We start from the raw sequence: 24988 nt of genomic DNA, 5'->3' as shown, positions 1-24988 counted from the left end.
AAATATTTCTGAAAGAACCTGCAGAAAGCTCCTTCCACACTGCTATCTGAACACACAGTGACTAGAAATACAAAGTCACCACATTCGATTCATTACCCTATGTGATGTATTTCTGAAAGAAGCTACACAAAGCTTCTACCACACTGTTCTCTGGACACACAGTGACTTGAAATACAAAGTCATCACATTCAACCCTTTACCATATGTGAGGTATTTCTGGAAGAAGGTACAGAAAGCTTCTGTCACACTGCTCTCTGAGCACACAGTAACTAGATATACAAAGTCTTCACATTCGAACCAGTACCCTATGAGAAATATTTCTGAAAGAAGCTGCAGAAAGCTTCTCTCACACTGCTCTCTTTATTTACCATGACAAGAAATACAAAGTCATCATATTCGATCGATTACCCTATGTGAAACATTTCTCAAGGAAGCTGGAGAATGTACCTGTAACACAGCTCTCTATACACAGGGTGAGTAGAAATAAAAAGTCATCACCTTTGATCCATTACCCTATATGAAATACATGTGAAAGAAGCTGCAGAAAGCCCGGGTCACACTGCTATCTATGTATAGAGTGACAAGAAATACAAAGTCATCACATTCGATCCATTACCCTACGAGAAATATTTCTGAAAGAATCTGCAGAAAGCAGATCTCACACTACTATCTGCTCGCACAGTCCCGGGAAATACAAAGTCATCACATTTGATCCATCACTCGATTTGATGTATTACAGAAAGAAGCTGCAGAAAGCTCCTCTCACACAGCAGTCTGGACACACAGTTACTAAAAATACAAAGTCATCACATTCAATCCATTGCCCTAAGTGAAATATATGTGAAAGTAGCTGCAGAAATCTCCTCTCACACTGCTATCTGGACACACAGTGACAAAAAATACAAAGTCATCACATTCGATCAATTACCCTATGAGAAATATTTCTGAAAGGATCTGCAGAAAGCTCCTCTCACACTGCTATCTGTACACACATTGGCTGGAAATACAACGTCATCACGTTCGTTCCATTTCACTATGTGATATATTTCTGAAAGGAGCTGCAGAAAGCTCCATTCACACTGCTATCTGTACACACAGTGGCTGGAAATAAAAAGTCATCATCATATGGATCGATTACCCTGTGTAAAATATTTCTCAATGAATCAGCAGAAAGCTCCTCCCCCAATGTTGTCTTTGTTTACAGTGACATAAAATACAAAGACATCACATTCAGTCCGTTACCCGATGAGAAATTTTTCTGAAAGAAGCTTCAGAAAGCTCCTCTGACACTGCAATCTGTACGCACAGCAGCTGAAAATACAAAGTCATCATATCGGTCGATTACCCTATGTAAAATATTTCTCAATGAATCAGCAGAAAGCTCCTCTCCCAATGCTGTCTTTGCTTACAGTGACATGAAAAACAAAATCATCACATTCGATCCATTACCCAAATAGAAATATTACTGAAAGAAGCTGGAGAAAGCTCCTCTCACACTGCTATCTGTTCACACAGTTACTAAAAATACAAAGTCATCACATTCGATCGAATGCACTATGTGAAATATTTCTGAATGAAGCAGCGGAAAGCGATCCTCCACTGCTGTCTATGTACACAGTGACAAGAAATACAAAGTCATCACATTCGATACATTACCCTATGACAAATATTTCTGAATGATGTTGCAGTAAGCTTCTCTCACACTGCTATCTGGACACACAGTGACAAGAAATACAAAGTCTTCACATTCGATCCATTACCCTATGAGAAATATTTCTGAAAGAAGCTGCAGAAAGCTCCTCTCACACTGCCATCTATGTTTAGAGCGACAAGAAATACAAAGTCATTACATTCAATCTATTACACTATGAGAAATATTTCTGAAAGGATCTGCAGAAAGCTCTTCTCACACTGCCATCTGTACACACATTGGCTGGAAATACATTGTCATCACATTCGATTATTTACCCTATGTGAAATATTTCTGAGAGAAACTGCAGAATTCTCCTCTCACACTGCTAACTGGACACACAGCGACTAGAAATACAAAGTCTACACATTCGTTCCATTACACTATGTGATTTATTTCTGAAAGGAGCTGCAGAAAGCTCCTCTCACACTGCTATCTGTACGCACAGTGACTAAAAATCAAAATTCATCCCATTCAATCAGTAACCCTATGGGATATACATGTGAAAGAAGCTGCAGAACGCTCTTCCCACACTGCTATCTGTACGCACAGTGGATGGAAATACAAAGTCATCACATTCGTCCATTACCCTATGTGAAATATACCTGAAAAATTCTGCAGAAATCTCCTCTCACACTTGTATCTGGACACACAGCGACTGGAAATACAAAGTCATCATATTGGATCCATTACCCTATGAGAAATATTTCTGAAAGAACCTGCAGAAAGCTCCTTTCACACTGCTATCTGTACTCACAGTGGCTGGAAATGAAGAGTCATCATCATATCGATCGATTACCCTATGTAAAATATTTCTCAATGAATCAGCAGAAAGCTCCTCTCCCAATGCTGTTTTTATTTACAGTGACATGAAATACAAAGTCTTCAAATTCGATCCATTACCCAATGAGAAATATTTCTCAAAGAAGCTGCAGAAAGCTCCTTTCACACTGCAATCTGTACGCACAGTGGCTGGAAATACGAATTCATCACATTTGATCCATTACCCAATTAGAAATATTTCTGAAAGAACCTGGAGAAAGCTCCTTTCACACTGCTATCTGTTCACACAGTGACTAATAATACAAAGTCATCACATTCGATCTATCACCGTATGTCAAATATTTCTGAAAGAAGCTGCAGTAAGCTCCTCTCACACGGCCTCTGTACGCACCCTGGCTGGATGTACAAAGTCATCATATTCGATCTATTACCCTATGAGAAATATAACTCACAGAAGCTGCAGAAAGCTCCACTCACACTGCTATCTGAACACACAATGACTAGAAATACAAAGTCATCACATTCAATCCATTACCCTATGTGCAATATCTCTGAAAGAAGCTGCAGAAATTTCCTCACTCACTGCTGTCTATGTTAACAGTGACATGAAATACGAAGTCATCACATTGAATCCATTGCCCTATGTGAAATATTTCTGAATGAAACAGCGGAATGCTGATCTCCCACTGCTGTATGTTTACAGTGACAAGAAATACAAAGTCATCACAATCGATCTATTACCCTATGAGAAATATTTCTGAAAGAATCTGCAGAAAGCTCCTCTCAAGCTGCTATCTGTACGCACAGTGGCTGGAAAAACAAAATCATCATATTCGGTCGACTGCCCTATGTGAAATATTTCTGAATGAAGCAGCAGAAAGCTCCACTCCCAATGCTGTCTTTGTTTACAGTGGCTAGAAATACAAAGGCATCACATTTGTTCCGTTACCCTATGTGATATATATCTGAAAGAAGCTGCCGAAAGCTCCTCTCACATGGCTATCTGTACGCACAGACGCTGGAAATACAAAGTCATCACATTCGATCCATTACCCCATGAGAAATATTTGTGAAAGAAGCTGCAGAAAGCAGATCTCACACTGCTATCTGCTCGCACAGGTGCTGGAAATAGAAAGTCGTCACATTCGTCCATTATCCAATGTGAAATATTTCTGAATGAAGCAGCGGAAAGCTCCTCACTCACTGCTGTCCATGTTTACAGTGACAAGAAATACAATGTCATCACATATGTTCCATTACCCTATGTGATATATTTCCGAAAGCAGCTGCAAAAAGCTGCCCTCACACTGCTATCTGTTCACACAGTGACTAGAAGTACAAAATCATCACATTCAATCCATTACCCTATTTGATGTATTACTGAAAGAAGCAGTAGAAAGCTCCACTCACAGTGCTATCTGGACACACTGTGACTCAACGTACAAAGTTATCGCATTGGATCTATTACCCTATGTGAATTATTTCTGAATGAAGCAGCGGAAAGCTCCTCTCCCACTGGTGTATATGTTTACAGTAACAAGAAATACAAAGTCATCACATTCGATTCATTGCCCTATGAGGGCCGACGCTCGTTATCGATCGTAAGGGCGAAACATTCAAGAGATTTGGAAAACGGCAATGTGGACACCCCCAGCAGCAGCTGTGTGCCAAATCCGATATCTGGTCGAGGGCTGCAAGATTCAGTATGATGAAGTAACAATTTGATACAAAGTCATTACTTTTAATCCATTACCCTATGTGATAAATTACTGAAAGAAGCTGCAGAAAGCTCCTCTCACACTGCTATCTGGACACACAGTGACTAGAAATAGAAAGGCATCACATTCGATCCATTACCCCATTTGATATATTTCTGAAACAAGCTGCAGAAAGCTCCTCTCACACTGCCATCTGGACACATAGCTACTAAAAATACAAAGTCATCACATTCGATCCATTACCCTATGCGAAATATATGTGAAAGAAGCTGCAGAAAGCTCGTCTCACACTGCTATCTGTACGCACAGTGACTAGAAATACAAAGTCATCACATTTGATCCATTACCCTATGAGAAATATTTCTGAAAGATGCTGCACAAAGCTCCTCTCACACTGCTATCTGTACGTACAGTTTCTCGAAATACAAAGTCATCATATTCGTCTGATTACCCTATGTGAACTATATCAGAATGAAGCAGAAGAAAGCTCCTCTCACACTGCTATCTGTACGCACAGTGGCTGGAAATACAAAATCATCTCATTCGATCCATTATCCTATGAGAAATATTTCTGAAAGAAGCTGCAGAAAGCTCCTCTAACACTGCTATCTGTACGCACAGTGGCTGGAAATACGAAGTCATCATATCGATCGATTACCCTATGTGAAATATTTCTCAATGAAGCAGCAGAAACCTCCTCTCCCAATGCTGTCTTTGTTTCCAGTGACATGAAATACAAAGTCATAAAATTCGTTCCATCCTCCTATGTGACTTATTTCTGAAAGAAGCTGCAGAAAGCTCCCCTCACACTGCTATCAGTACGCACAGCGCCTAGAAATACAAAGACATCTCATTCACTCTGTTACCCCATGTGATATATTTCTGAAAGAAGCTGCGGTAAGCTGTTCTCACACCGCTATCTGTACGCACAGTGGCTGGAAATACAAAGTCATCTCATTCGATCCATTACCCTATGTGAAATTTACGTGAAAGAAGCTGCAGAAAGCTCATCTCACACTGCTATCTGTACACACAGTGGCTGGAAATACAAAGAAATCACATTCGATCCATTACCCTATGAGAAATATTTCTGAATGAAGCTGCAGAAAGCTCCTCTCACACTGCTATCTGTGCGCACAGTGACTAGAAATACAAAGTGATCACATTCGATACATTACCCTATGTGAAATATTTCTGAAAGAAGCTGCAGTAAGCTCCTCTCACACTGCTATCTGTACGCACAGTTGCTGGAAATACAAAGTCGTCACATTAGATCCATTACCTATGTGAAATATATCTATGAGAAGCTGCAGAAAGCTCCTCTCACACTGGTATCTCGATGCACAGTGACTAAAAATACAGAGTCATCACATTCGATCCATAACCCTATGTGATATATTTCTGAATGGAGCAGCGGAAAGCTAATATCTCACTGCTGTCTATGTTTACAGTGCCTAGAAATACAAAGTCATCACATTCGCTCCATTACCCTATGTGATATATTTCTGAAAGGAGCTGCATGAAGCTCCTCTCACACTGCTATCTATGTTTGCTGTGACAAGAAATACAAAGTCATCGCGTTCCATCCATTACCACATTGCATATATTACTGAAAGAAGCTGCAGAAAGGTCCTCTCACTCTGCTATCTGTACACACAGTGGCTGGAAATACAAAGTTATCACATTCGAACTATTACCGTATGTGAAATATTTCTGAAAGAACCTGCAGAAAGCTCCTCTCACACTGCTCACTATATTTACAGTAACAAGAATAACAATGTCATCACATTCTATCCATTAGCCCATGTGATATATATCTGAAAGAAGCTGCAGAAAGCTTCTCTTACACTGCTCTCTGTATTTACAGTGACTAGAAATACAAAGCCATCGCATTCGATCCATTACCCTATGTAAAATATTCCTGAAAGAAGCCGCAGAAGGTTCTCCTCACACTGTTCTCTACACACACAATGACTAGAAATACAAAAGTGATAACATTCGTTCCATTACCCTATGTGAAATATTTGTGAAAGAAGCTGCAGAAAGCTTCTCTCACCCTGTTCACTGTATTTACATTGACTAGGAATAGAAAGTCATCACATTCGATCCATTACCCTATATGAAATATTTCTGAAAGAATCTGCAGAAAGCTCCTCTCACACTGCTATCTCGACACACAGTGACTAGAAATACAAAGTCATCACAATAGACCCATTACCCTATGTGAAATATATAAGAAAGAAGCTGCAGAAGTCTCCTATCACACTACTATCTGTACGCACAGTGACTAGAAATACAAAGTCATCACATTCGATCCATTACCCTATGAGAAATATTTCTGAATGAAGCTGTAGAAAGCTCCTCTCACACTGCTATCTGTGCGCACAGTGACTAGAAATAAAAAGTGATCACATTCGATCCATTACCCTATGAGAAATATTTCTGAAAGAAGCTGCAGTAAGCTCCTCTCCCACTGCTATCTGTACGCACAGTTGCTGGAAATACAAAGTCGTCACATTCGATCCATTACCTATGTGAAATATATCTATGAGAAGCTGCAGAAATCTCCTCTCACACTGCTATCTGGACACTCAGTGACTAGAAGTACGAAGTCATGACATTCGTTCCATTACCCTATGTGATATATTTCTGAAAGAAGCTGCAGAAAGCTCCTCTCACACTGCTATCTATGTTTACAGTAACAAGAAGTACAAAGTCATCACATTCGATCCATTACCCTACGTGAAATATTTCTGAAAAAAGCTGCAGAATGCTGCTCTTCAAGAAGCATCTCTTACTTTATATATTTGTTACATAGACAGGCTTGTCATATTTTATCCATAACCATAGATGAAGTGTTTATGAAAGAAAGTGCTGAAAGCTTGTCTCCCACTAATGAATTTTTTATTTGGTGTAATTGCTACAATTCCATTCTCATTAAAGTACTTTATGACCACCATTTTAATAACATCTGCAGCCCCATGTAATGCAGGAGGGATTTAGCACAGTCTCATCTTGTCTAGTGTTTCTATGGGTAGGACAACACCGCGTCTTCAAAAATGCATGTTTTTCCATTTCTTAGTTGTGCATTTTCATATACTGGTATGAATTTGTGTTCTGAACAGGAATAGACTTCTCTAATGATGAATTTTTAGTGTCCCTCTTTCAGGGGTGCACAGGTGATACCCAAAAGTACCATAGAACTTCCATTAGTTTTGTATCAGCCAAATTTATTGGTATTAACTTCAGAGTCAGTTCATTATCTTGCTCCACAATTTCTCACTTTAGCTGGTGTCTGGTCTCTCAACATAGACAAAAATCCTGCTCACTAACTTTCGTAGTACAGTAGAGTGTCGATTATCGGAACGTCTGTCAACCGAACGACCGCTTAACCGAACCGTGTACTCGATTGCACCTGTTACTCTCCCACCCTACCTTCCATCTTCCCCCTCACTCCCGAACCAAGTTTCCCCACAGTAGTCTTCGCACTGGGCCACCACTCTATGCTCTGCCTATCTAATGCAAACGTCATGAGTTTGAAACAGCAAATTTTAGTGGTGATCTGCTACAAATGACCACTCTTGACAATGTACACCCAACTGACTGCTTTTATAAACTTTGCTTTGTGCCAGTGCTATATTCTGTCATCAGATCTGCTATAGGCTGCCACCTCTTTTTCTCTACACAGTGGGAAACTATGTGATCTCCAAATTTTATGAAGATGCAAGGACATGCGGCACTTCACCACCAACTCGACCACTTTCCACAGACACAACAGCAGCACACATACAGCACACGAGCTTCACTATTTATGAGAATTTGTCCCATGGGCCAGCCACAATAAACTGCTTTCTTTTGAAGTCACTTTCTCCTGACAATTTCCTTATTTGCGACCCCTTTCACCACCAGAATAATCCCTCATTCATATCTGCCATCCTTGTATACTTCCCTTGCCATATTATGCGCCAGCAATACCACCAGGCAACATTCTATGTCACTCTGGACAGTGATCATTACGTTTTGCCTTATCTGTGCACAGATAGCGGTGGACCAACAACTCTTGTGGAACTAAAGTTTAATGAAATAGTACATATTACACAATAGAGATTGCTGCAGCTACTCACCATCTGTGTTAGCTGCTCCTACGTGAGTCTGATCTGTTCAGTTGTCTCCTGGATGAGCTCTCTTTCCTTGTGGTGCTTAGCTCCAATTGTCTCAGCCCCCTGCTGCAGGGAGTCCAGTTATGCCCAAATAGTGGCCAGATCACACTTTATGCTGGACAGCGAATGCTGTAATGAGACATGTCACATGGTAATCTCAAGGTGTGTACTGAATGAAAAAGTCACTGTTTTAACTGCTCTTATTGTATCCTAAGTGTACTGAAAATCCAAATACCATAATTAATAATTAACTTGGAAATAGCAGCCCAGCTAAAGTAATTCACCTGAATACTGCCCCCTGTGAAAGTCATTTATCCTAGTGTATTTTCCCATTTGCAACCCATATCATCACTAGGGTGATCCCAGATATGCATCTGTGCCCCACTTACATACCCTTGTGAGTGTGTCGTGTGCCTGTAATGCCATCAGGTGGCATCCAACATCACGATGGGCAGTGGTCATGATGTTTTGGCTTATCAGAGTGTAGGGGGTCTATACAAGGGAGATATAATTGAGGGCAACATTATAGAAATGGAAGAAGAGACAGATGAAGATAACATGGGAGATATCCTGTGAGAAGCATTTGACTGAGCATTGAAGACCTACAATTAAACAAGGACCAAGGGTAGACAACATTCTGTCAAAACTACCAATAGCCTTTGGAGAGCCAGCAATGACAAAATTATTCCATCTGCTGTGCTAGATGTGCGAGACAGATGAAATACCCACAAATTTCACAAAGAATGTAATAGTTTCAATGCCAAACAAATCAAGTTGTTGTTGTTGTTGTTGTTGTTGTTGTTGTTGTTGTGGTCTTCAGTCCTGAGACTGGTTTGATCCAGCTCTCCATGCTACTCTATCCTGTGCAAGCTTTTTCATCTCCCAGTACCTACTGCAACCTACATCCTTCTGAATCTGCTTTGTGTATTCATCTCTTGGTCTCCCTCTACGATTTTTACCCTCCACGCTCCCCTCCAATACTAAATTGGTGATCCCTTGATGCCTCAGAACATGTCCTACCAACCGATCCCTTCTTCTGGTCAAGTTGCGCCACAAACTTCTCTTCTCCCCAATCCTATTCAATACTTCCTCATTAGTTATGTGATCTACCCATCTAATCTTCAGCATTCTTCTGTAGCACCACATTTCGAAAAATTCTATTCTCTTCTTGTCCAAACTATTTATCGTCCATGTTTCACTTCCATACATGGCTACACTCCATACAAATACTTTCAGAAATGACTTCCTGACACTTAAATCAATACTGGATGTTAACAAATTTCTCTTCTTCAGAAACGCTTTCCTTGCCATTGCCAGCCTACATTTTATATCCTCTCTACTTCGACCATCATCAGTTATTTTGCTCCCCAAATAGCAAAACTCCTTTCCTAATTTAAGTGCCTCATTTCCTAATCTAATTCCCTCAGCATCACCCGACTTAATTAGACTACATTCCATTATCCTTGTTTTGCTTTTGTTGATGTTCATCTTATATCCTCCTTTCAAGACACTGTCCATTCCATTCAACTGCTCTTCCAAGTCCTTTGCTGTCTCTGACAGAATTACAATGTCATCGGCAAACCTCCAAGTTTTTATTTCTTCTCCATGAATTTTAATACCTACTCCGAATTTTTCTTTTGTTTCCTTTACTGCTTGCTCAATATACAGATTGAACAACATCGGGGAGATGCTACAACCCTGTCTTACTCCCTTCCCAACCACTGCCTCCCTTTCATGTCCCTCGACTCTTATAACTGCCATCTGGTTTCTGTACAAATTGTAAATAGCCTTTCGCTCCCTGTATTTTACCCCTGCCACCTTCAGAATTTGAAAGAGAGTATTCCAGTCAACATTGTCAAAAGCTTTCTCTAAGTCTACAAATGCTAGAAACGTAGGTTTGCCTTTCCTTAATCTTTCTTCTAAGATAAGTCGTAAGGTCAGTATTGCCTCACGTGTTCCAGTGTTTCTACGGAATCCAAACTGATCTTCCCCGAGGTTGGCTTCTACTAGTTTTTCATTCGTCTGTAAAGAATTCGTGTTAGTATTTTGCAGCTGTGACTTATTAAGCTGATAGTTCGGTAATTTTCACATCTGTCAACACCTGCTTTCTTTGGGATTGGAATTATTATATTCTTCTTGAAGTCTGAGGGTATTTTGCCTGTCTCATACATCTTCCTCACCAGATGGTAGAGTTTTGTCAGGACTGGCTCTCCCACGGCCGTCAGTAGTTCCAATGGAATATTGTCTACTCCGGGGGCTTTGTTTCGACTCAGGTCTTTCAGTGCTCTGTCAAACTCTTCACGCAGTATCATATCTCCCATTTCATCTTCATCTACATCCTCTTCCATTTCCATAATATTGTCCTCAAGTACATCGCCCTTGTATAGACCCTCTATATACTCCTTCCACCTTTCTGCTTTCCCTTCTTTGCTTAGAACTGGGTTTCCATCTGAGCTCTTGATATTCATACAAGTCGTTCTCTTATCTCCAAAGGTCTCTTTAATTTTCCTGTAGGCGGTATCTATCTTACCCCTAGTGAGATAGGCCTCTACATCCTTACATTTGTCCTTTAGCCATCCCTGCTTAGCCATTTTGCACTTCCTGTCGATCTCATTTTTGAGACGTTTGTATTCCTTTTTGCCTGTTTCACTTATTGCATTTTTATATTTTCTCCTTTCATCAATTAAATTCAATATTTCTTCTGTTACCCAAGGATTTCTACTAGCCCTCGTCTTTTTACCTACTTGATCCTCTGCTGCCTTCACTACTTCATCCCTCAAAGCTACCCATTCTTCTTCTACTGTATTTATTTCCCCCATTCCTGTCAATTGCTCCCTTATGCTCTCCCTGAAACTCTGTACAACCTCTGGTTCTTTTAGTTTATCCAGGTCCCATCTCCTTAAATTCCCACCTTTTTGCAGTTTCTTCAGTTTTAATCTACAGGTCATAACCAATAGATTGTGGTCAGAGTCCACATCTGCCCCTGGAAATGTCTTACAATTTAAAACCTGGTTCCTAAATCTCTGTCTTACCATTATATAATCTATCTGATACCTTTTAGTATCTCCAGGGTTCTTCCATGTATACAACTTTCTTTCATGATTCTTAAACCAAGTGTTAGTTATGATTATGTTGTGCTCTGTGCAAAATTCGACCAGGCGGCTTCCTCTTTCATTTCTGTCCCCCAATCCATATTCACCTACTATGTTTCCTTCTCTCCCTTTTCCTACACTCGAATTCCAGTCACCCATGACTATTAAATTTTCGTCTCCCTTCACAATCTGAATAATTTCTTTTATTTCATCATACATTTCTTCAATTTCTTCGTCATCTGCAGAGCTAGTTGACATATAAACTTGTACTACTGTAGTAGGTGTGGGCTTCGTATCTATCTTGGCCACAATAATGCATTCACTATGCTGTTTGTAGTAGCTTACCCGCATTCCTATTTTTCTATTCATTATTAAACCTACTCCTGCATTACCCCTATTTGATTTTGTGTTTATAACCCTGTAGTCACCTGACCAGAAGTCTTGTTCCTCCTGCCACCGAACTTCACTAATTCCCACTATATCTAACTTCAACCTATCCATTTCCCTTTTTAAATTTTCTAACCTACCTGCCCGATTAAGGGATCTGACATTCCACGCTCCGATCCGTAGAACGCCAGTTTTCTTTCTCCTGATAACGACATCCTCTTGAGTAGTCCCCGCCCGGAGATCCGAATGGGGGACTATTTTACCTCCGGAATATTTTACCCAAGAGGACGCCATCATCATGTAATCATACAGTAAAGCTGCATGCCCTCGGGAAAAATTACGGCTGTAGTTTCCCATTGCTTTCAGCCGTTCGCAGTACCGGCACGGCAATGCCATTTTGGTTATTGTTACAAGGCCAGATCAGTCAATCATCCAGACTGTTGCCCTTGCAACTACTGAAAAGGCTGCTGCCCCTCTTCAGGAACCACACGTTTGTCTGGCCTCTCAACAGATACCCCTCCGTTGTGGTTGCAAGTAGTAAGAGGTGTGAATATTCCCAAACTGTTGGTTTGGGAAGTTATGGTTGCAGAATATGAACACAAATTCTCTACAGAAGGAACAAAAAACCAGCAGTAACTGACTTCAGAAAAGATAACTTTGCATTCTGGAGAAATGAAGGGACACGTGAGACAATAGTGACCCTACAACTTATCTTACAAGATGCATTAAGGAATGGTGAACCTATGTTTCTACCATTTGAAGACATAGAGAAAGCTTTTGACAATGTGGACTGGAATACTCTCAAATTCTTAAGCAGGGGTCAAATACAGGAAGAAAAAGGCTATTTACAATTTTTACAGAGCCAAATGGCAGCTGTAACAGTTGAGGGGCATGAAAGGGAAGCATTGGTTAGGAAGTGAGTGACACAGGTTTATAGCCTATCCCCCATGTTTTTCAATCTGTATATTGAGCAACCAGTGAAGGGAACAAAAGAAAAGTTCAAAATAGGAATAAAAACCTTTGAGGTTTGCTGATGACATTGTAATTCCGTCAGAGACAGCAAAGGACCTGGAAGAGAGCTGAATGGAATGGACAATGTCTTGAAACGAGGATATAAGATGACCATCAACAAAAGTAAAAAAAAGATAATGGAATGTAGTTTAATTAGGTGTTGCTGAGGGAATTAGATTAATGAATGAGACAAATAATTAGTAGACAATTTTTGCTACTTTGGCAGCAAAATCACTAATGATGGATTAAGGAGATGATATAAAATGTAGGCAGACAATGGAAAGGAAAGTGTTTCTGAAGAAGAGAAATTTTGTAACATTGAATATAAACTTAGTTTTTAGAGTAATTGCAACTTATGCAAGACACCTTTTTTGTAGCTTTGTTTTCAGTGAGATGTGTTTCAGCACTTTTTTTGCTATCTTGACATAGAACAGAAAGTGCTGGAACGGCTTTGTGTGAAAACAAAGTGACACACATGCCCGGAAAAAGGGGAAATTTCTCTCCAATTTTCTTAGACACAGAAATAAAGAGAACTGCAATATTCACAAAATGTTTACAGATTTAGGTGTTGCAAAGATTTTTCTGGAAATATTTGTATGGATTGTAGCCATATATGAAGTGAAACATGGATATCAAACAGCATAGACAGGATGAGAATAGAAGCTTCTGAAATGTGATGCTGCAGATGAATGCTGAAGATCAGATGAGTAAATGGACTTGGAGAGAAAAGAAATTTCCTGCACAAGATGACAAAAAGAAATGATTTGTTGACAGGATGCATTCCAAGACATTAAAGGATCACTAGTTCAGCAATGGACTGAGGCATGAGGTGACAGCACCCCTCCCGTATCAAGTATTAAGATCCACATAAGCCTTTTGGTAATTTTATTTTCAAAATTCTGATGAAGATGTTCATACATTAAGCGAAGTCTTATGAGTTAATAGGTATATTTGGAAGGAATTATCACTTTCAAATTAAAGTGCTATTTTTCCTCTTTTCAGTAAACATAACTATCTTAATGGATATTCATAAATTGAAGCTAAACTTGATCCACAATATTAGTGTCAGTTATAGACATATTGCTCTAAATTTCCAGGACCTGTTGATAGACTTTTGATTAATTAAAGGACACTATACTGAACGTGTTGAGGCTGCAGCATGCCAGCCGGTTGCCTGCGTTGGCAAACATGTGTGGAAGCACACTAGCGCACCACAAGCATGATGCAGTTCGCCGCCGGACGCAAGCCGAGGAGGGTTCGCGATGCAGTCACGCCCGCCGCTGCCACCGCCGTCATAGCTGCCATGGGTCACCACCTGCGCCAGGGTACGGGGTGTGGCACTCGCGCTGCCCTGCCATCTCAGCTGTCCATGCCATCACCCGCCGCCTGCTGCTGCTGCTGCTGCTGCTGCTGCTGCTGCTGCAGCCCCTGCACGTGATCAACGCACCTGCTGCCACCACTCGTCGACACTGCCGCCGTCCGTTGTCTGCATGCCACCAAATAATGTAAGTCGCTAGCAATGCTATGGTGGTGTGGATGCCCACACTATTGTAACATTCCAACCACCAGGTAGCAGTTGGAGACAGAAGCAGCCGAAGAGAATAAAGATCCCCCTCGACACTGCAGACCCAGATAAATCAATTAATTTTAACTGACGCAGAGCTTAAGCAACAGATAGATGGTCTTCAAATGGCTTCTCCACAATCTAATGTTGTTAAGCAAGTGCTGGTGGAGGAACCACCGAAGCATGTGACTCCACCACTCACTAGTGCAGAATCAGCTGTGGCAGTAGCCACCTCTACTTCGGTGCAAAGCTTTCCAGCAGTAGCGTTTATTCCGGCATTTGCTGGAAAGCCGCACGAGAATATTCAAACGCTTGTCCAGAATGTCCAGGACATCGGAAAGCTTTTTGGTTGGCCAGATGAATTTCTCTTAAACGTGATGAAAATGAAACTCACCGGCGAAGCGCAGAACTACGTGCAGTCTGTCGAGAGCTTGAAAAAAATGCCCCTACCTTCCAGTCCCTTGCAACAGGGTTGATTGAAAGATATACAGACAAACATAGTACTAGTTACTATTGTGACTTGCTTTCCAACCTTAAGCAAAAAACGGGTGAGGATTTAGAAGCATTCGCAGGCAAGATTACAAGAATCGCATGCCATACATACGCACTAAGTACCCATTCTGCTCGTAACAAGTTTCTGTTGGAAGAATCAGGATGTCGTGTGATAGACATTTTTATTCATGACATAAACCCTCAGATAGGGGTGAAATCAAGTTGCTTCCCCCTCACACCTTACAAGAAGCCATGGAATTAGTTCTCTCGAGAGAGGTGGTGAGCCAATTTGCGGCTGTCTCCATGCAGCAAAGTGAGCCCTGACGTGTCTTTTCAAACGACACCAAGTGTGGGCACTGTAATAGACAAGGACATGTGGCAGAGCAATGTCGCGTGCCATATTGTCATCGGTGCAGGAACATGGTCACCGAAGCGTGCATTGTCCAAATAGTAGGCCACAACAGCCTGCAAACTCCAGGCGAAATGCAAACCAAACGCAGAATTCGGGAAATGGCTGCGTGGCAGGAAGTGGCACTCCTCCCAGCCCCCGTTAAAAATAGTGACGCCACTAGCTTATAAGGGAATCGCACAGGTGGCAAGCGTGGTTGTCGATGGTGTTAGAGGCAACAAACCAATATGCGTGCTAATTGGCACAGGCACACAGATCAGCTTCGCATTTTTATTGAAGAGAGATAAAAGAACATTGCAACCACCATGGTACCATATCAGTGGTATTGGTCCCAGCATAGTGAAACCTGATGGCAGCAGTTGCATTGAGTTCATGTTGGACTCCACAGAATATGCTTTTATGATGGAGATTGTACGGAACATGTGCACAGATTATGACATCATCCTGGGAAGTGACTTACTGCATAATTTCCAGGGGGTTATTGACTATAGGTTAAATACCATCCAATTCGGCACCAATGTGCACTGTTTTGGACGAGACTGCACGTTGCAGGTGAGTGAAACTGGGGAAAAAAGGATCCGTTTCCCAAGTTTCAGAGTCTCCTGTAACAATGCTAAAAGCCGATAACCCCATGGAGATACCAGAAGGCACAGGAAAGATCCTTTGGGTGCCTGTCGGGGTACATGAATCTGAAGAGTTTCATTTCTTGGTAGATCCACTCTGCCAGAATGAAGCTCTTGACCAGATGCAGGTCCACGTAAAACATAGCCTGTGCAAAGCACATCAAGTACAAATAGAAAACTGTGTACCTCTGTGTTTAGACAATTTTAGTCACAAGCAAGCTTTAATACCATGTGGTACAGTATTCGCCAGCTTACAGGTTATCACAGAAGATGAGTTGCCAATGAAAACCCCTTATCTGAAAAATAAAAAGGAAAAAGACTGCTGCTGTCTCTCAACACCTTTTGACAATCACGTCACATCTGACAGGTAAGTTTAAACCTACGCTTAGTCACCTACCATTGCATGAACAAAAGCTAATAAATGAAGTATTGAATGAGTATTCATGTTTGTTTAAAGACAGGAAATATTTACCAGCAATAGATCTAATCCAACATGAGATTCCATCTGGAAATGCTAGGCCAATAGCTCAAGATGGGTACCGAATCCCCTACCATCTTCAGTCAGTGGTAGAGGAAACTATACAACAGCAACTAGAAGCAGGAATAATACAACCCTCTTCTAGTGTGTGGTCTAGCCCAATTGGAGTCGTTCCAAAGAAATCTATAGACAGAGAAAAATCCTATCGCCTCTGTGTAGACATGCAAGCAGTAAACAAGGTTACTACCCCACATCATTATCCATTACCCCGGATACATGAAACACTCAATCATCTGGGCAATTGCCGGTACTTTACAACATTAGGCATGCGCAGTGGGTATCATCAACTTTTGTAGTTCCTGGTTGCTTATATTAATTCTTAAGGATGCCTTTCAGGCTTCACAATGCGACAGCAACCTTTCAGCGACTTGCAGATCTGTTATTATGTGGGTTGAAACCTATTATGTGACTTGTGTATCTTGATGATATAATTATATTTTCTAAATCTATTGCTGAACATGCTGAACGTCTACATAGTGCACTGTTGCGATTGCAAAATGCTAATTTAAGCTTAAAATTAGAAATGTGTTCTTTTTCTCAATCACAAGTGCAGTATTTAGTTCATGTCATCAGTTCCAGCAGAGTCAAACCAGATCCACGATTAACTGAATCAGCAGACACTTGTCCTGTTCCAACAAATTTAAAGGAATTACAATCCTTCCTTGGTCTTGCAAATTATTACTGCTGTTTTGTTAAAGATTATGCTACTATTACCAAACCTCTTACTAAATTGTTGAAAAAGGATACTCCTTTTGTGTGGATGGATGAATGTTTGACCACCTTTCAAACAGTGAAAACTATTTTAACCAGTTAATCTCTACTTGTTTACCCAGACTTCACTGAACCTTTTATTTTAACTTGTGACACATCTGATTTTGCTGTAGGATGTGTTCTAAGCCAAGTGCAAGATGGTGAGGAAAAACCCATTGGGTATGCCTCTCATCAACTAAATAAAGAAGAAAGTAATTACAGTACTACAGAAAAGGAATTGCTTGCCCTTCTTTTTGGAATTAGTTATTTTAGATGTTACCTTTATGGTCACAAGTTTACAGTTCTTACCAATCACTCTGCTCTGCAGTGGTTATTGAATCTTAAGGACCCTAGCAGCAAACTTATGCACTGGGCCATGAAATTGTCAGAATATGATTTTGAAGTTGGGCACAAGCCCGGTCAGTTGCATCAAAATGCTGATGCGTCAAGTAGAAAAGTGCATGTCATTCAATCAGATGATTTATCAATTGAAGAGTTAAAAGAAGCCGAGCAGGTGGATGTTCAATGTCAAAGATACGCCTCATTGCCAGAATTTGAAGTAATAGACGACCTTTTGTATCAAAAAGCTCCCCATGGAAATCATTTGGTAATACCGGAATGCTTGCAGCAGCATATAACACGGCAATGCCATTATGCCATTATACCATTATACAATCCAAGCATATCACAGCAAAAAACGCACTACGAGCACTCAAATTGCAACACATTATTGGTGGCAATACTGACAATGTGACGTGGACAGGTATGTAAGATCTTGCCTGCCATGTGCACAACAAGAACAAAATATGAATCCGCAAGTGTCACTGCAAACACTTCCTCAGGCATCTCAACCCTTTGAAATTCTTGCTTTAGATATCCTAGTTACTTTTGCACAGTCACAACAAGGTAACAAATACATTTTGGTTCCCCTTGCCAACACGACAGCTGAAACTGTGGTGAGATAGTTTGTAAATTGTGGGATACTACCTTTTGGGAGTCCTGATGCCATTTTAACAGACCAAGAAACCAATTTCATGTCTGCTCTATTTGTACAAGTTTGTAAATAGCTAAGAATCAAAAAATGGTATACAACTCCCTTTCATCCTATAGCCAATGGTCACGTTGAATGCATACACCTTACAATTTGTAAAATGTTATCCTATTATGTTGCAAAAATGCATGCTGATTGGGACAGATATGTACTGTATATTACTTCTACATACAACACCTGAATGCATGAATCCACGGGGTATACCCCTTACAAAGCTGTGTTTGGACGGCTGAAAAATTTGCCGTTCGAAATAGACAAACTACCTCAGGGTGTAGAAATAAAGGAAGTAAAAGGTTTAGCCAGCTGGCTAAAAGTGATCTGGTATAATGAAAAGAGGAATAATATCAAAGCTTCTAATACACAGTTGCACAAGCAGAATAAAAACGCTGTTTTACCCGACTTGTCAAACAGGTGATTTAGTGTTCTTACGAAACACGGCAATCAAAAAGGGACGAACTAAAAAGTTCTCTCCCCGCTTTGAAGGCCCATATCGGATTTTATGGTTGACCTCACCAGTCAATGCAGAACTGCAATTAACCGATCGTACAGTGATAGTGCACTTTGACCACCTGAAACCTTACCACGGTAAGGCTGTGTCACCATAACAGGTCGCAGCCCTCGATCTGCCTGTGTCACCTCCACCTCAAGTGGAAAAAGATGAAAGAAAAAACGGAGGAGATTACCTCCAGAGGGTTGTCCTAGATACACTTTGCAGAATCGACACCCTTATGCTTTGAGATGGTGTGATTAATTATGCCTAATTAGTGTTTTATGTTATGTTTTATTGCAGCTTAGTTTAAGTCATTTTTTCCTGGGACTTTGAAGCAAGACATGCCTGGCCACCACGGAGTTCCCAGCCATTCTCAGTTGTCAGTTTCCGGTCTTGTCATGTATTTTTGCTCATTTTTATATGTACGATTATGTTTTATGATTTGCAAGCAATGCCACGCATTAGACGTCACACAACTGACTTGCTTCAAATGCAACCATTAAACTTGGCGTTGACAGTACCATGGCTGCTAACTCTGAATAATATTCTTCAATTTCATCTATTGCCATCTATTTGGCAAACCAGTACATGTGGAGTGTTTTTACTCCAAGTTTTTCTTAATACTTGTTACGTCGAATTCTAGTGTATTGTACTATATGTTGTAGTTATGTATTTGCTGCAGCTAACCATAAGTAATCAGAACAGAAAAAGCTAGGACTTGGAATGCATACTCATCATATGCTTTGTTTACAGGACCAGCTGTTGGCGGGGCAACACATCAGCTGTCGCCTCCCCTCCTTTCTTCAGCGTTGTCTCCTCCTTGCACCTCATTTCCCCTCTCCTCACCTACAACTGGCCAGCAGCCGTCATTGTTTCTCATCCAGTAACAGCACTCCGTGCGATGACTTATCTTATCACCATGAGCGCTGCCATCTCCAGTGTCTCGACATGCGGAGCGTCCGAGTAGTTACAAAAACAAACTGCAAATTACTGTCCTATCCTATGTGTATGACAGACTACAATGCACTTAACATCATTTTATATAACTAACAGCTTTTTTAAAACTCTTATTCTACGTGATTAGCAATTTCTAATTCACCATTGTTTGTTGTACACCCTAAGCACGTGATATTTGTCGCTTCAATAGTGGCCGGTACTACCATTCATACTATCTGTTCTGACTACTTACAGCATTGTTATTATATATCATTGTGTTTTTATTTTCCTGTCAATATATGTCATTGTGTTTAATTATGTCATTATGCTAGAGCTAGTAATTTATAGTTCACGATTGTCATTTTATGTATTGTTATGTACTGTGCGCACAAAAAGTAATGCTATTTACACATGCATGCTATTCTAGCTTCAAAGCTATTTTTATTGCTTGAACAGTCAACATCTTCCTAATACAGCAGGTCGCTAATAACACCACTGATACTTTTATTCCATGTATCACAAGAGACCCATGTGCCTGCACTGATTCTTTATTAAGTCAGATGGACGCCCTTAGGCCCGCTGAACCACGGTATCGCAGATAGCTCCAATGCACTGCCTACCCATCAGTTATTAGACAGGTTGCCTTAGCACTGTCTGCAGGTTGCTCCATTGCCCTGAAAATTATGTAATCATCAATTCAAGTCTGCAGATTGCTCTAATTCACTGCTGAACTTATTAATCGAGTCACTTGCAGGTAGCTCATTCGCACCGTGAACATGTACTTACACATCACCGAATATTAGGCTTCTCGGTTGAACATAAAACAATTCATACATCAATTACCATGAGAAAATTTTCACTCACACTATGCCTTTGGCACTTAATCACAAATGAACTGAGCCCCAGGCAATCTTATTACATTTTATACAACACCATTGTTGTCATATACACACAGTGTGGGATTCTACTGACTTAGTCCCTTATGCACTTCGTCAACTGACTAAAAACAACATCCCCTGAGGTATTTCTTATCCGATTCATAAGTTTATATTCTGGAAATATTCCATTGATTTTATTTTTTGTCAATTATTATTACTCCACTGTTATGTATTGTTGTTATCAATTTATAGTGATGATTCATCTTTTGTACACTTTATGGTTATGGGTTATTTTTGTGCCATATTCAGTATTCCCTTTTAATTTTCATTGTTTCCTCGACTGGAAATATCTCTGATAGCACCTATTGGCCTTCAATTTGTATCCGCCATCAGCTACCATTAGTCACACATTTACACAACACTTCACACACACAATAACACACTTACAACACACGCATACTGTACATATTCAAACTACCTTGGTGTAACTTGTTGATGTTACCAGACCTCTATTGTCATATACTAAGTACATGAATAAGGCTTTTATCGTTTATGCCCTTCGCTCTTCAGAAGGGGAAAGAGAAGTACGTACGTATGTACGTTATGTTCAGTAGCAGTTTCTTTTAATCAACAACGTTGAATATTCAATATCAATTTACCTGTTGAACACTTAAGTTGTTCTGTTAACATGGATTCAAACATCTTTGTGACATCAGCTATTTGTTTATTATTGTTTGCAATAAACTGTTGCTTTTAAGTTTCACTTATAATGTCTTAGCCATGGACGCAGCGCCTCTAGCACTCTCCGACGCTGTTATCTGAGCTCAGCACTGCCGGCTCAGCACTGATATAGCTGTGCTGTGCTGCCTCCACAGCTTCACGCACCAGCCTCTGTATTCACGAGCAACAGACTCGCATTCACTAACATTCATTTCTGACTTCAGTACAGTTAATCTCCCTAATGACCACTTCTGTAAGTAAAGATCCTATCATTATTGAGTTAACTTGAGGTGTCCTACCCTCATTCGGGCTTTCTACAGCTGAAAAATCACTCAATATTATTTCTGAAATTTATTAATTACTTTCCATGTCAAGCCTCAGTGGGGTGCGTGCCCCTGAGTAGTGGTCAATGCATGGGAGATGCCTTGGCTGTGCAGGGTTTAAAAAAAAAAAAAAAAAAAAAAAAAAACTTTCTTCCTACAGAACCTCAAATTAATTAACGACACTTTGCCTTCGTGCCACAGCAGGATGGAAATATTTTTCCTGCGAGTTATGCTTTTGTGTTAGCTGGTGTTAGCTGATGTTGTCTTAACATTATTAGAAAAGGAAGAGCATGCTTTATATGATAAAGCTCAGCAATTGTCAAAATATGATACCTTTTTGATGCAGATGAGGGAACACGAGTTTCTCCGATCTTTGTGGGAAGTGGCTAGAATTATTTGAACAGTATTAGGGATGCAGTACCATGGCCTCATTTCAAACGAGCCTGGTTGCCCGTTGGAGGTACATTATTAAAAACTGTCTTTGGGTCTCCTTACGAAACAGATGCAAAACGCTGGGATTTGGACACACAGCAAGCGCTTTCCGAAACACAAGTTTATCACAAAGTGTTGGTACATCAACAGGTGTGCCTGACACATCTTGAGAATAACCTGTTAGCCACAACTAGACAAATACAAGTTGTAGCTGACAGATTAACACGGCACTATGGTGCACTTCAACAATCCTTTAACCAAGAGTGGACTCATCTTCACTCAGGATTAAATAATCTGACTATCACATTGCACATTGTGAAGACCACGCAGATTCTTTTATTTAGTACACACACAGCACAGTTACATATACACACGTTACACTCAGCCATTCTACTCTGACTGCAAGGAAAACTCAGTCCACACCTGATACCCTCGGAGCCCTTCTTGCACCTCCTACACAATGTATCGTCACAAATTTTGGCCCCTAAACAAATGCTTTATGCCGTGTGGGAAAGCAACCTCACCTTTTACTATGCTGCATTGGATGTCTGACTTACCTGTAATTCGGATAGTATTCGGATGCGAATGAGGATGCCAATCAAGTGCGCAAATTGCGGATACGAGTGCTATCAAATATACACTTTTCCAGTCTCTTGCGCCACCCTTCACCACCATGTTGTTTGGCAGACTCAAGAATTTTTAATAGTTAGTCGGGATCAACAAACCCACGCCACTCTCTCTCACGCTGAATTATCCAGTTGCATCCATACAACGCATTACTTATGCTCCACACTAATTTTACACACTAACACTACTGAGTGCGAGATGTCACTGTTTTTAGCTGAAACTACTACACCTCCATGTCCTCATGTTCTAGTCTCACTTTGTCAACCAATAATTCAACCTGTTGGCAACAGTTTTCTATTCGCTGTTCCACAGACTGTCACTGCCACCTGTTGTGCCACCATTCAATGTCAGAAACTGAATTGTACCGGGTAACACTGAATAATAGTGGCCTAGTGTATAATAGTTGAAGATGTGACGTGTACGCTGCTTCTATGAGGATATCATCTCAATTGCACTCCATCTTTCATGTCACCATTCCCACATTTACCTTATACCTTCCTGAACTCTCTCTTAAACTCCATCACCATGAGAAGTGTGGTGTCACCGCCAGACACCACACTTGCTAGGTGGTAGCTTAAATCGGCCGCGGTCCATTTAGTACATGTCGGACCCGCGTGTCGCCACTGTGTAATCGCAGACCTAGCGCCACCACCAAGGCAGGTCTCGTGATACGAGAGAGCACTCGCCCCAGTTGTACGAGAACCTAGCTACCGACCAGATGTACGAAGCCTTTCTCTCTCATTAGCCGAGAGACAGAATAGCCGAGAGACAGAATAGCCATCAGCTAAGTTAATGGCTACGAACTAGCAAGGCGACATTAGCCATACAGTGATTGTACTTAAAGTCTCCTGTGTATCGTCAAGATCGATGTACCTCAATGATTAAGTAAAGTTAAGTATTAAACCTGCTCCGTACTTTTCTTCCTAACATTAATTACGTATCCTGTTCCAGTACTTCACGCCCATCTGCGTTAGTCTAGCTTGCCTTTTCAGCCATCTCAACTTCACGGTGTCGGCCCAGATACCGACACAACATTGGCGACGAGGATGGGATAAGAGTTCTTTCTGATTGCTTACATTTAATTGTGTCATGGCTTCGCCACATTCTCCAGATGTACTGTCCGAATTTTATCGCTTGCAGAATCAGCAGACGCAGGCGTTATTGGATGCCCTTGGACAGCTCGTCCAGGGTCAACGTGCGCTGCACACCGATGCGGCCGCCGCCGCTTCTTCGCTACCGCTGCCACTAAACGCTGTTGCACCTCCCTTTCGACCATACGTGGCAGCCGATGAGACCTGGCACGAGTGGTCTCGCCAGTTCAACTTTCATCTAGCAGCCTACAGAATTCAAGGTAAAGAGCGGCAGCCATTTTTGCTTTCTTGTGTCGGTGTGTCCACATACCGTGTGATAGTGAAATTGTTTCCCCGACGCGACATAGCAACTCTGTCCTACGAGGAAATTTTGTCTGCATTAGATGCCTATTTCAAAGAAACAGTTAATGTGGTTGCAAAACGGTATACGTTCTTTCGTACAAAACGTACGGCCGGTCAAACTAATAGGGAGTGGGTAGCAACATTGCAAGGACTTACTAGGGACTGTGCCTTTGAAGTGACTTTGGTCTTTCTTATTCAGATACACTCCTGGAAATTGAAATAAGAACACCGTGAATTCATTGTCCCAGGAAGGGGAAACTTTGACACATTCCTGGGGTCAGATACATCACATGATCACACTGACAGGACCACACGCACATAGACACAGGCAACAGAGCATGCACAATGTCGGCACTAGTACAGTGTATATCCACCTTTAGCAGCAATGCAGGCTGCTATTCTCCCATGGAGACGATTGTAGAGATGCTGGATGTAGTCCTGTGGAACGGCTTGCCATGCCATTTCCACCTGACGCCTAGTTGGACCAGCGTTCGTGCTGGACGTGCAGACCGCGTGAGAGGACGCTTCATCCAGTCCCAAACATGCTCAATGGGGGACAGATCCGGAGATCTTGCTGGCCAGGGTAGTTGACGTACACCTTCTAGAGCACGTTGGGTGGCATGGGATACATGCGGACGTGCATTGTCCTGTTGGAACAGCAAGTTCCCTTGCCGGTCTAGGAATGGTAGAACGATGGGTTCGATGATGGTTTGGATGTACCGTGCACTATTCAGTGTCCCCTCGACGATCACCAGTGGTGTACGGCCAGTGTAGGAGATCGCTCCCCACACCATGATGCCGGGTGTTGGCCCTGTGTGCCTCGGTCGTATGCAGTCCTGATTGTGGCGCTCACCTGCACGGCGCCAAACACGCATACGACC

The 24988-nt window shown here is 41.3% G+C and overlaps 1 protein-coding gene across 1 annotated transcript in view; it reads left to right on the top strand.

Moving 5' to 3' along the window:
- The first annotated feature begins 14029 nt into the window (after window positions 1-14029).
- Window positions 14030-24988, top strand: part of LOC126413301 (spidroin-1-like) — a 67209-nt gene continuing 56250 nt past the window's right edge. The window contains exon 1 of the mRNA XM_050083200.1: window positions 14030-14346. Coding sequence (XP_049939157.1) covers window positions 14030-14346 — 317 coding nt within the window. The remainder of the gene's footprint in view (window positions 14347-24988) is intronic.

The sequence above is a fragment of the Schistocerca serialis genome, chromosome 7 (genome assembly GCF_023864345.2).
Source record: "Schistocerca serialis cubense isolate TAMUIC-IGC-003099 chromosome 7, iqSchSeri2.2, whole genome shotgun sequence".
Lineage (NCBI taxonomy): Eukaryota > Metazoa > Arthropoda > Insecta > Orthoptera > Acrididae > Schistocerca > Schistocerca serialis.
The sequence above is the reverse complement of the archived record's forward strand: the minus strand, read 5'-3'. Positions and strand labels throughout refer to the sequence as shown.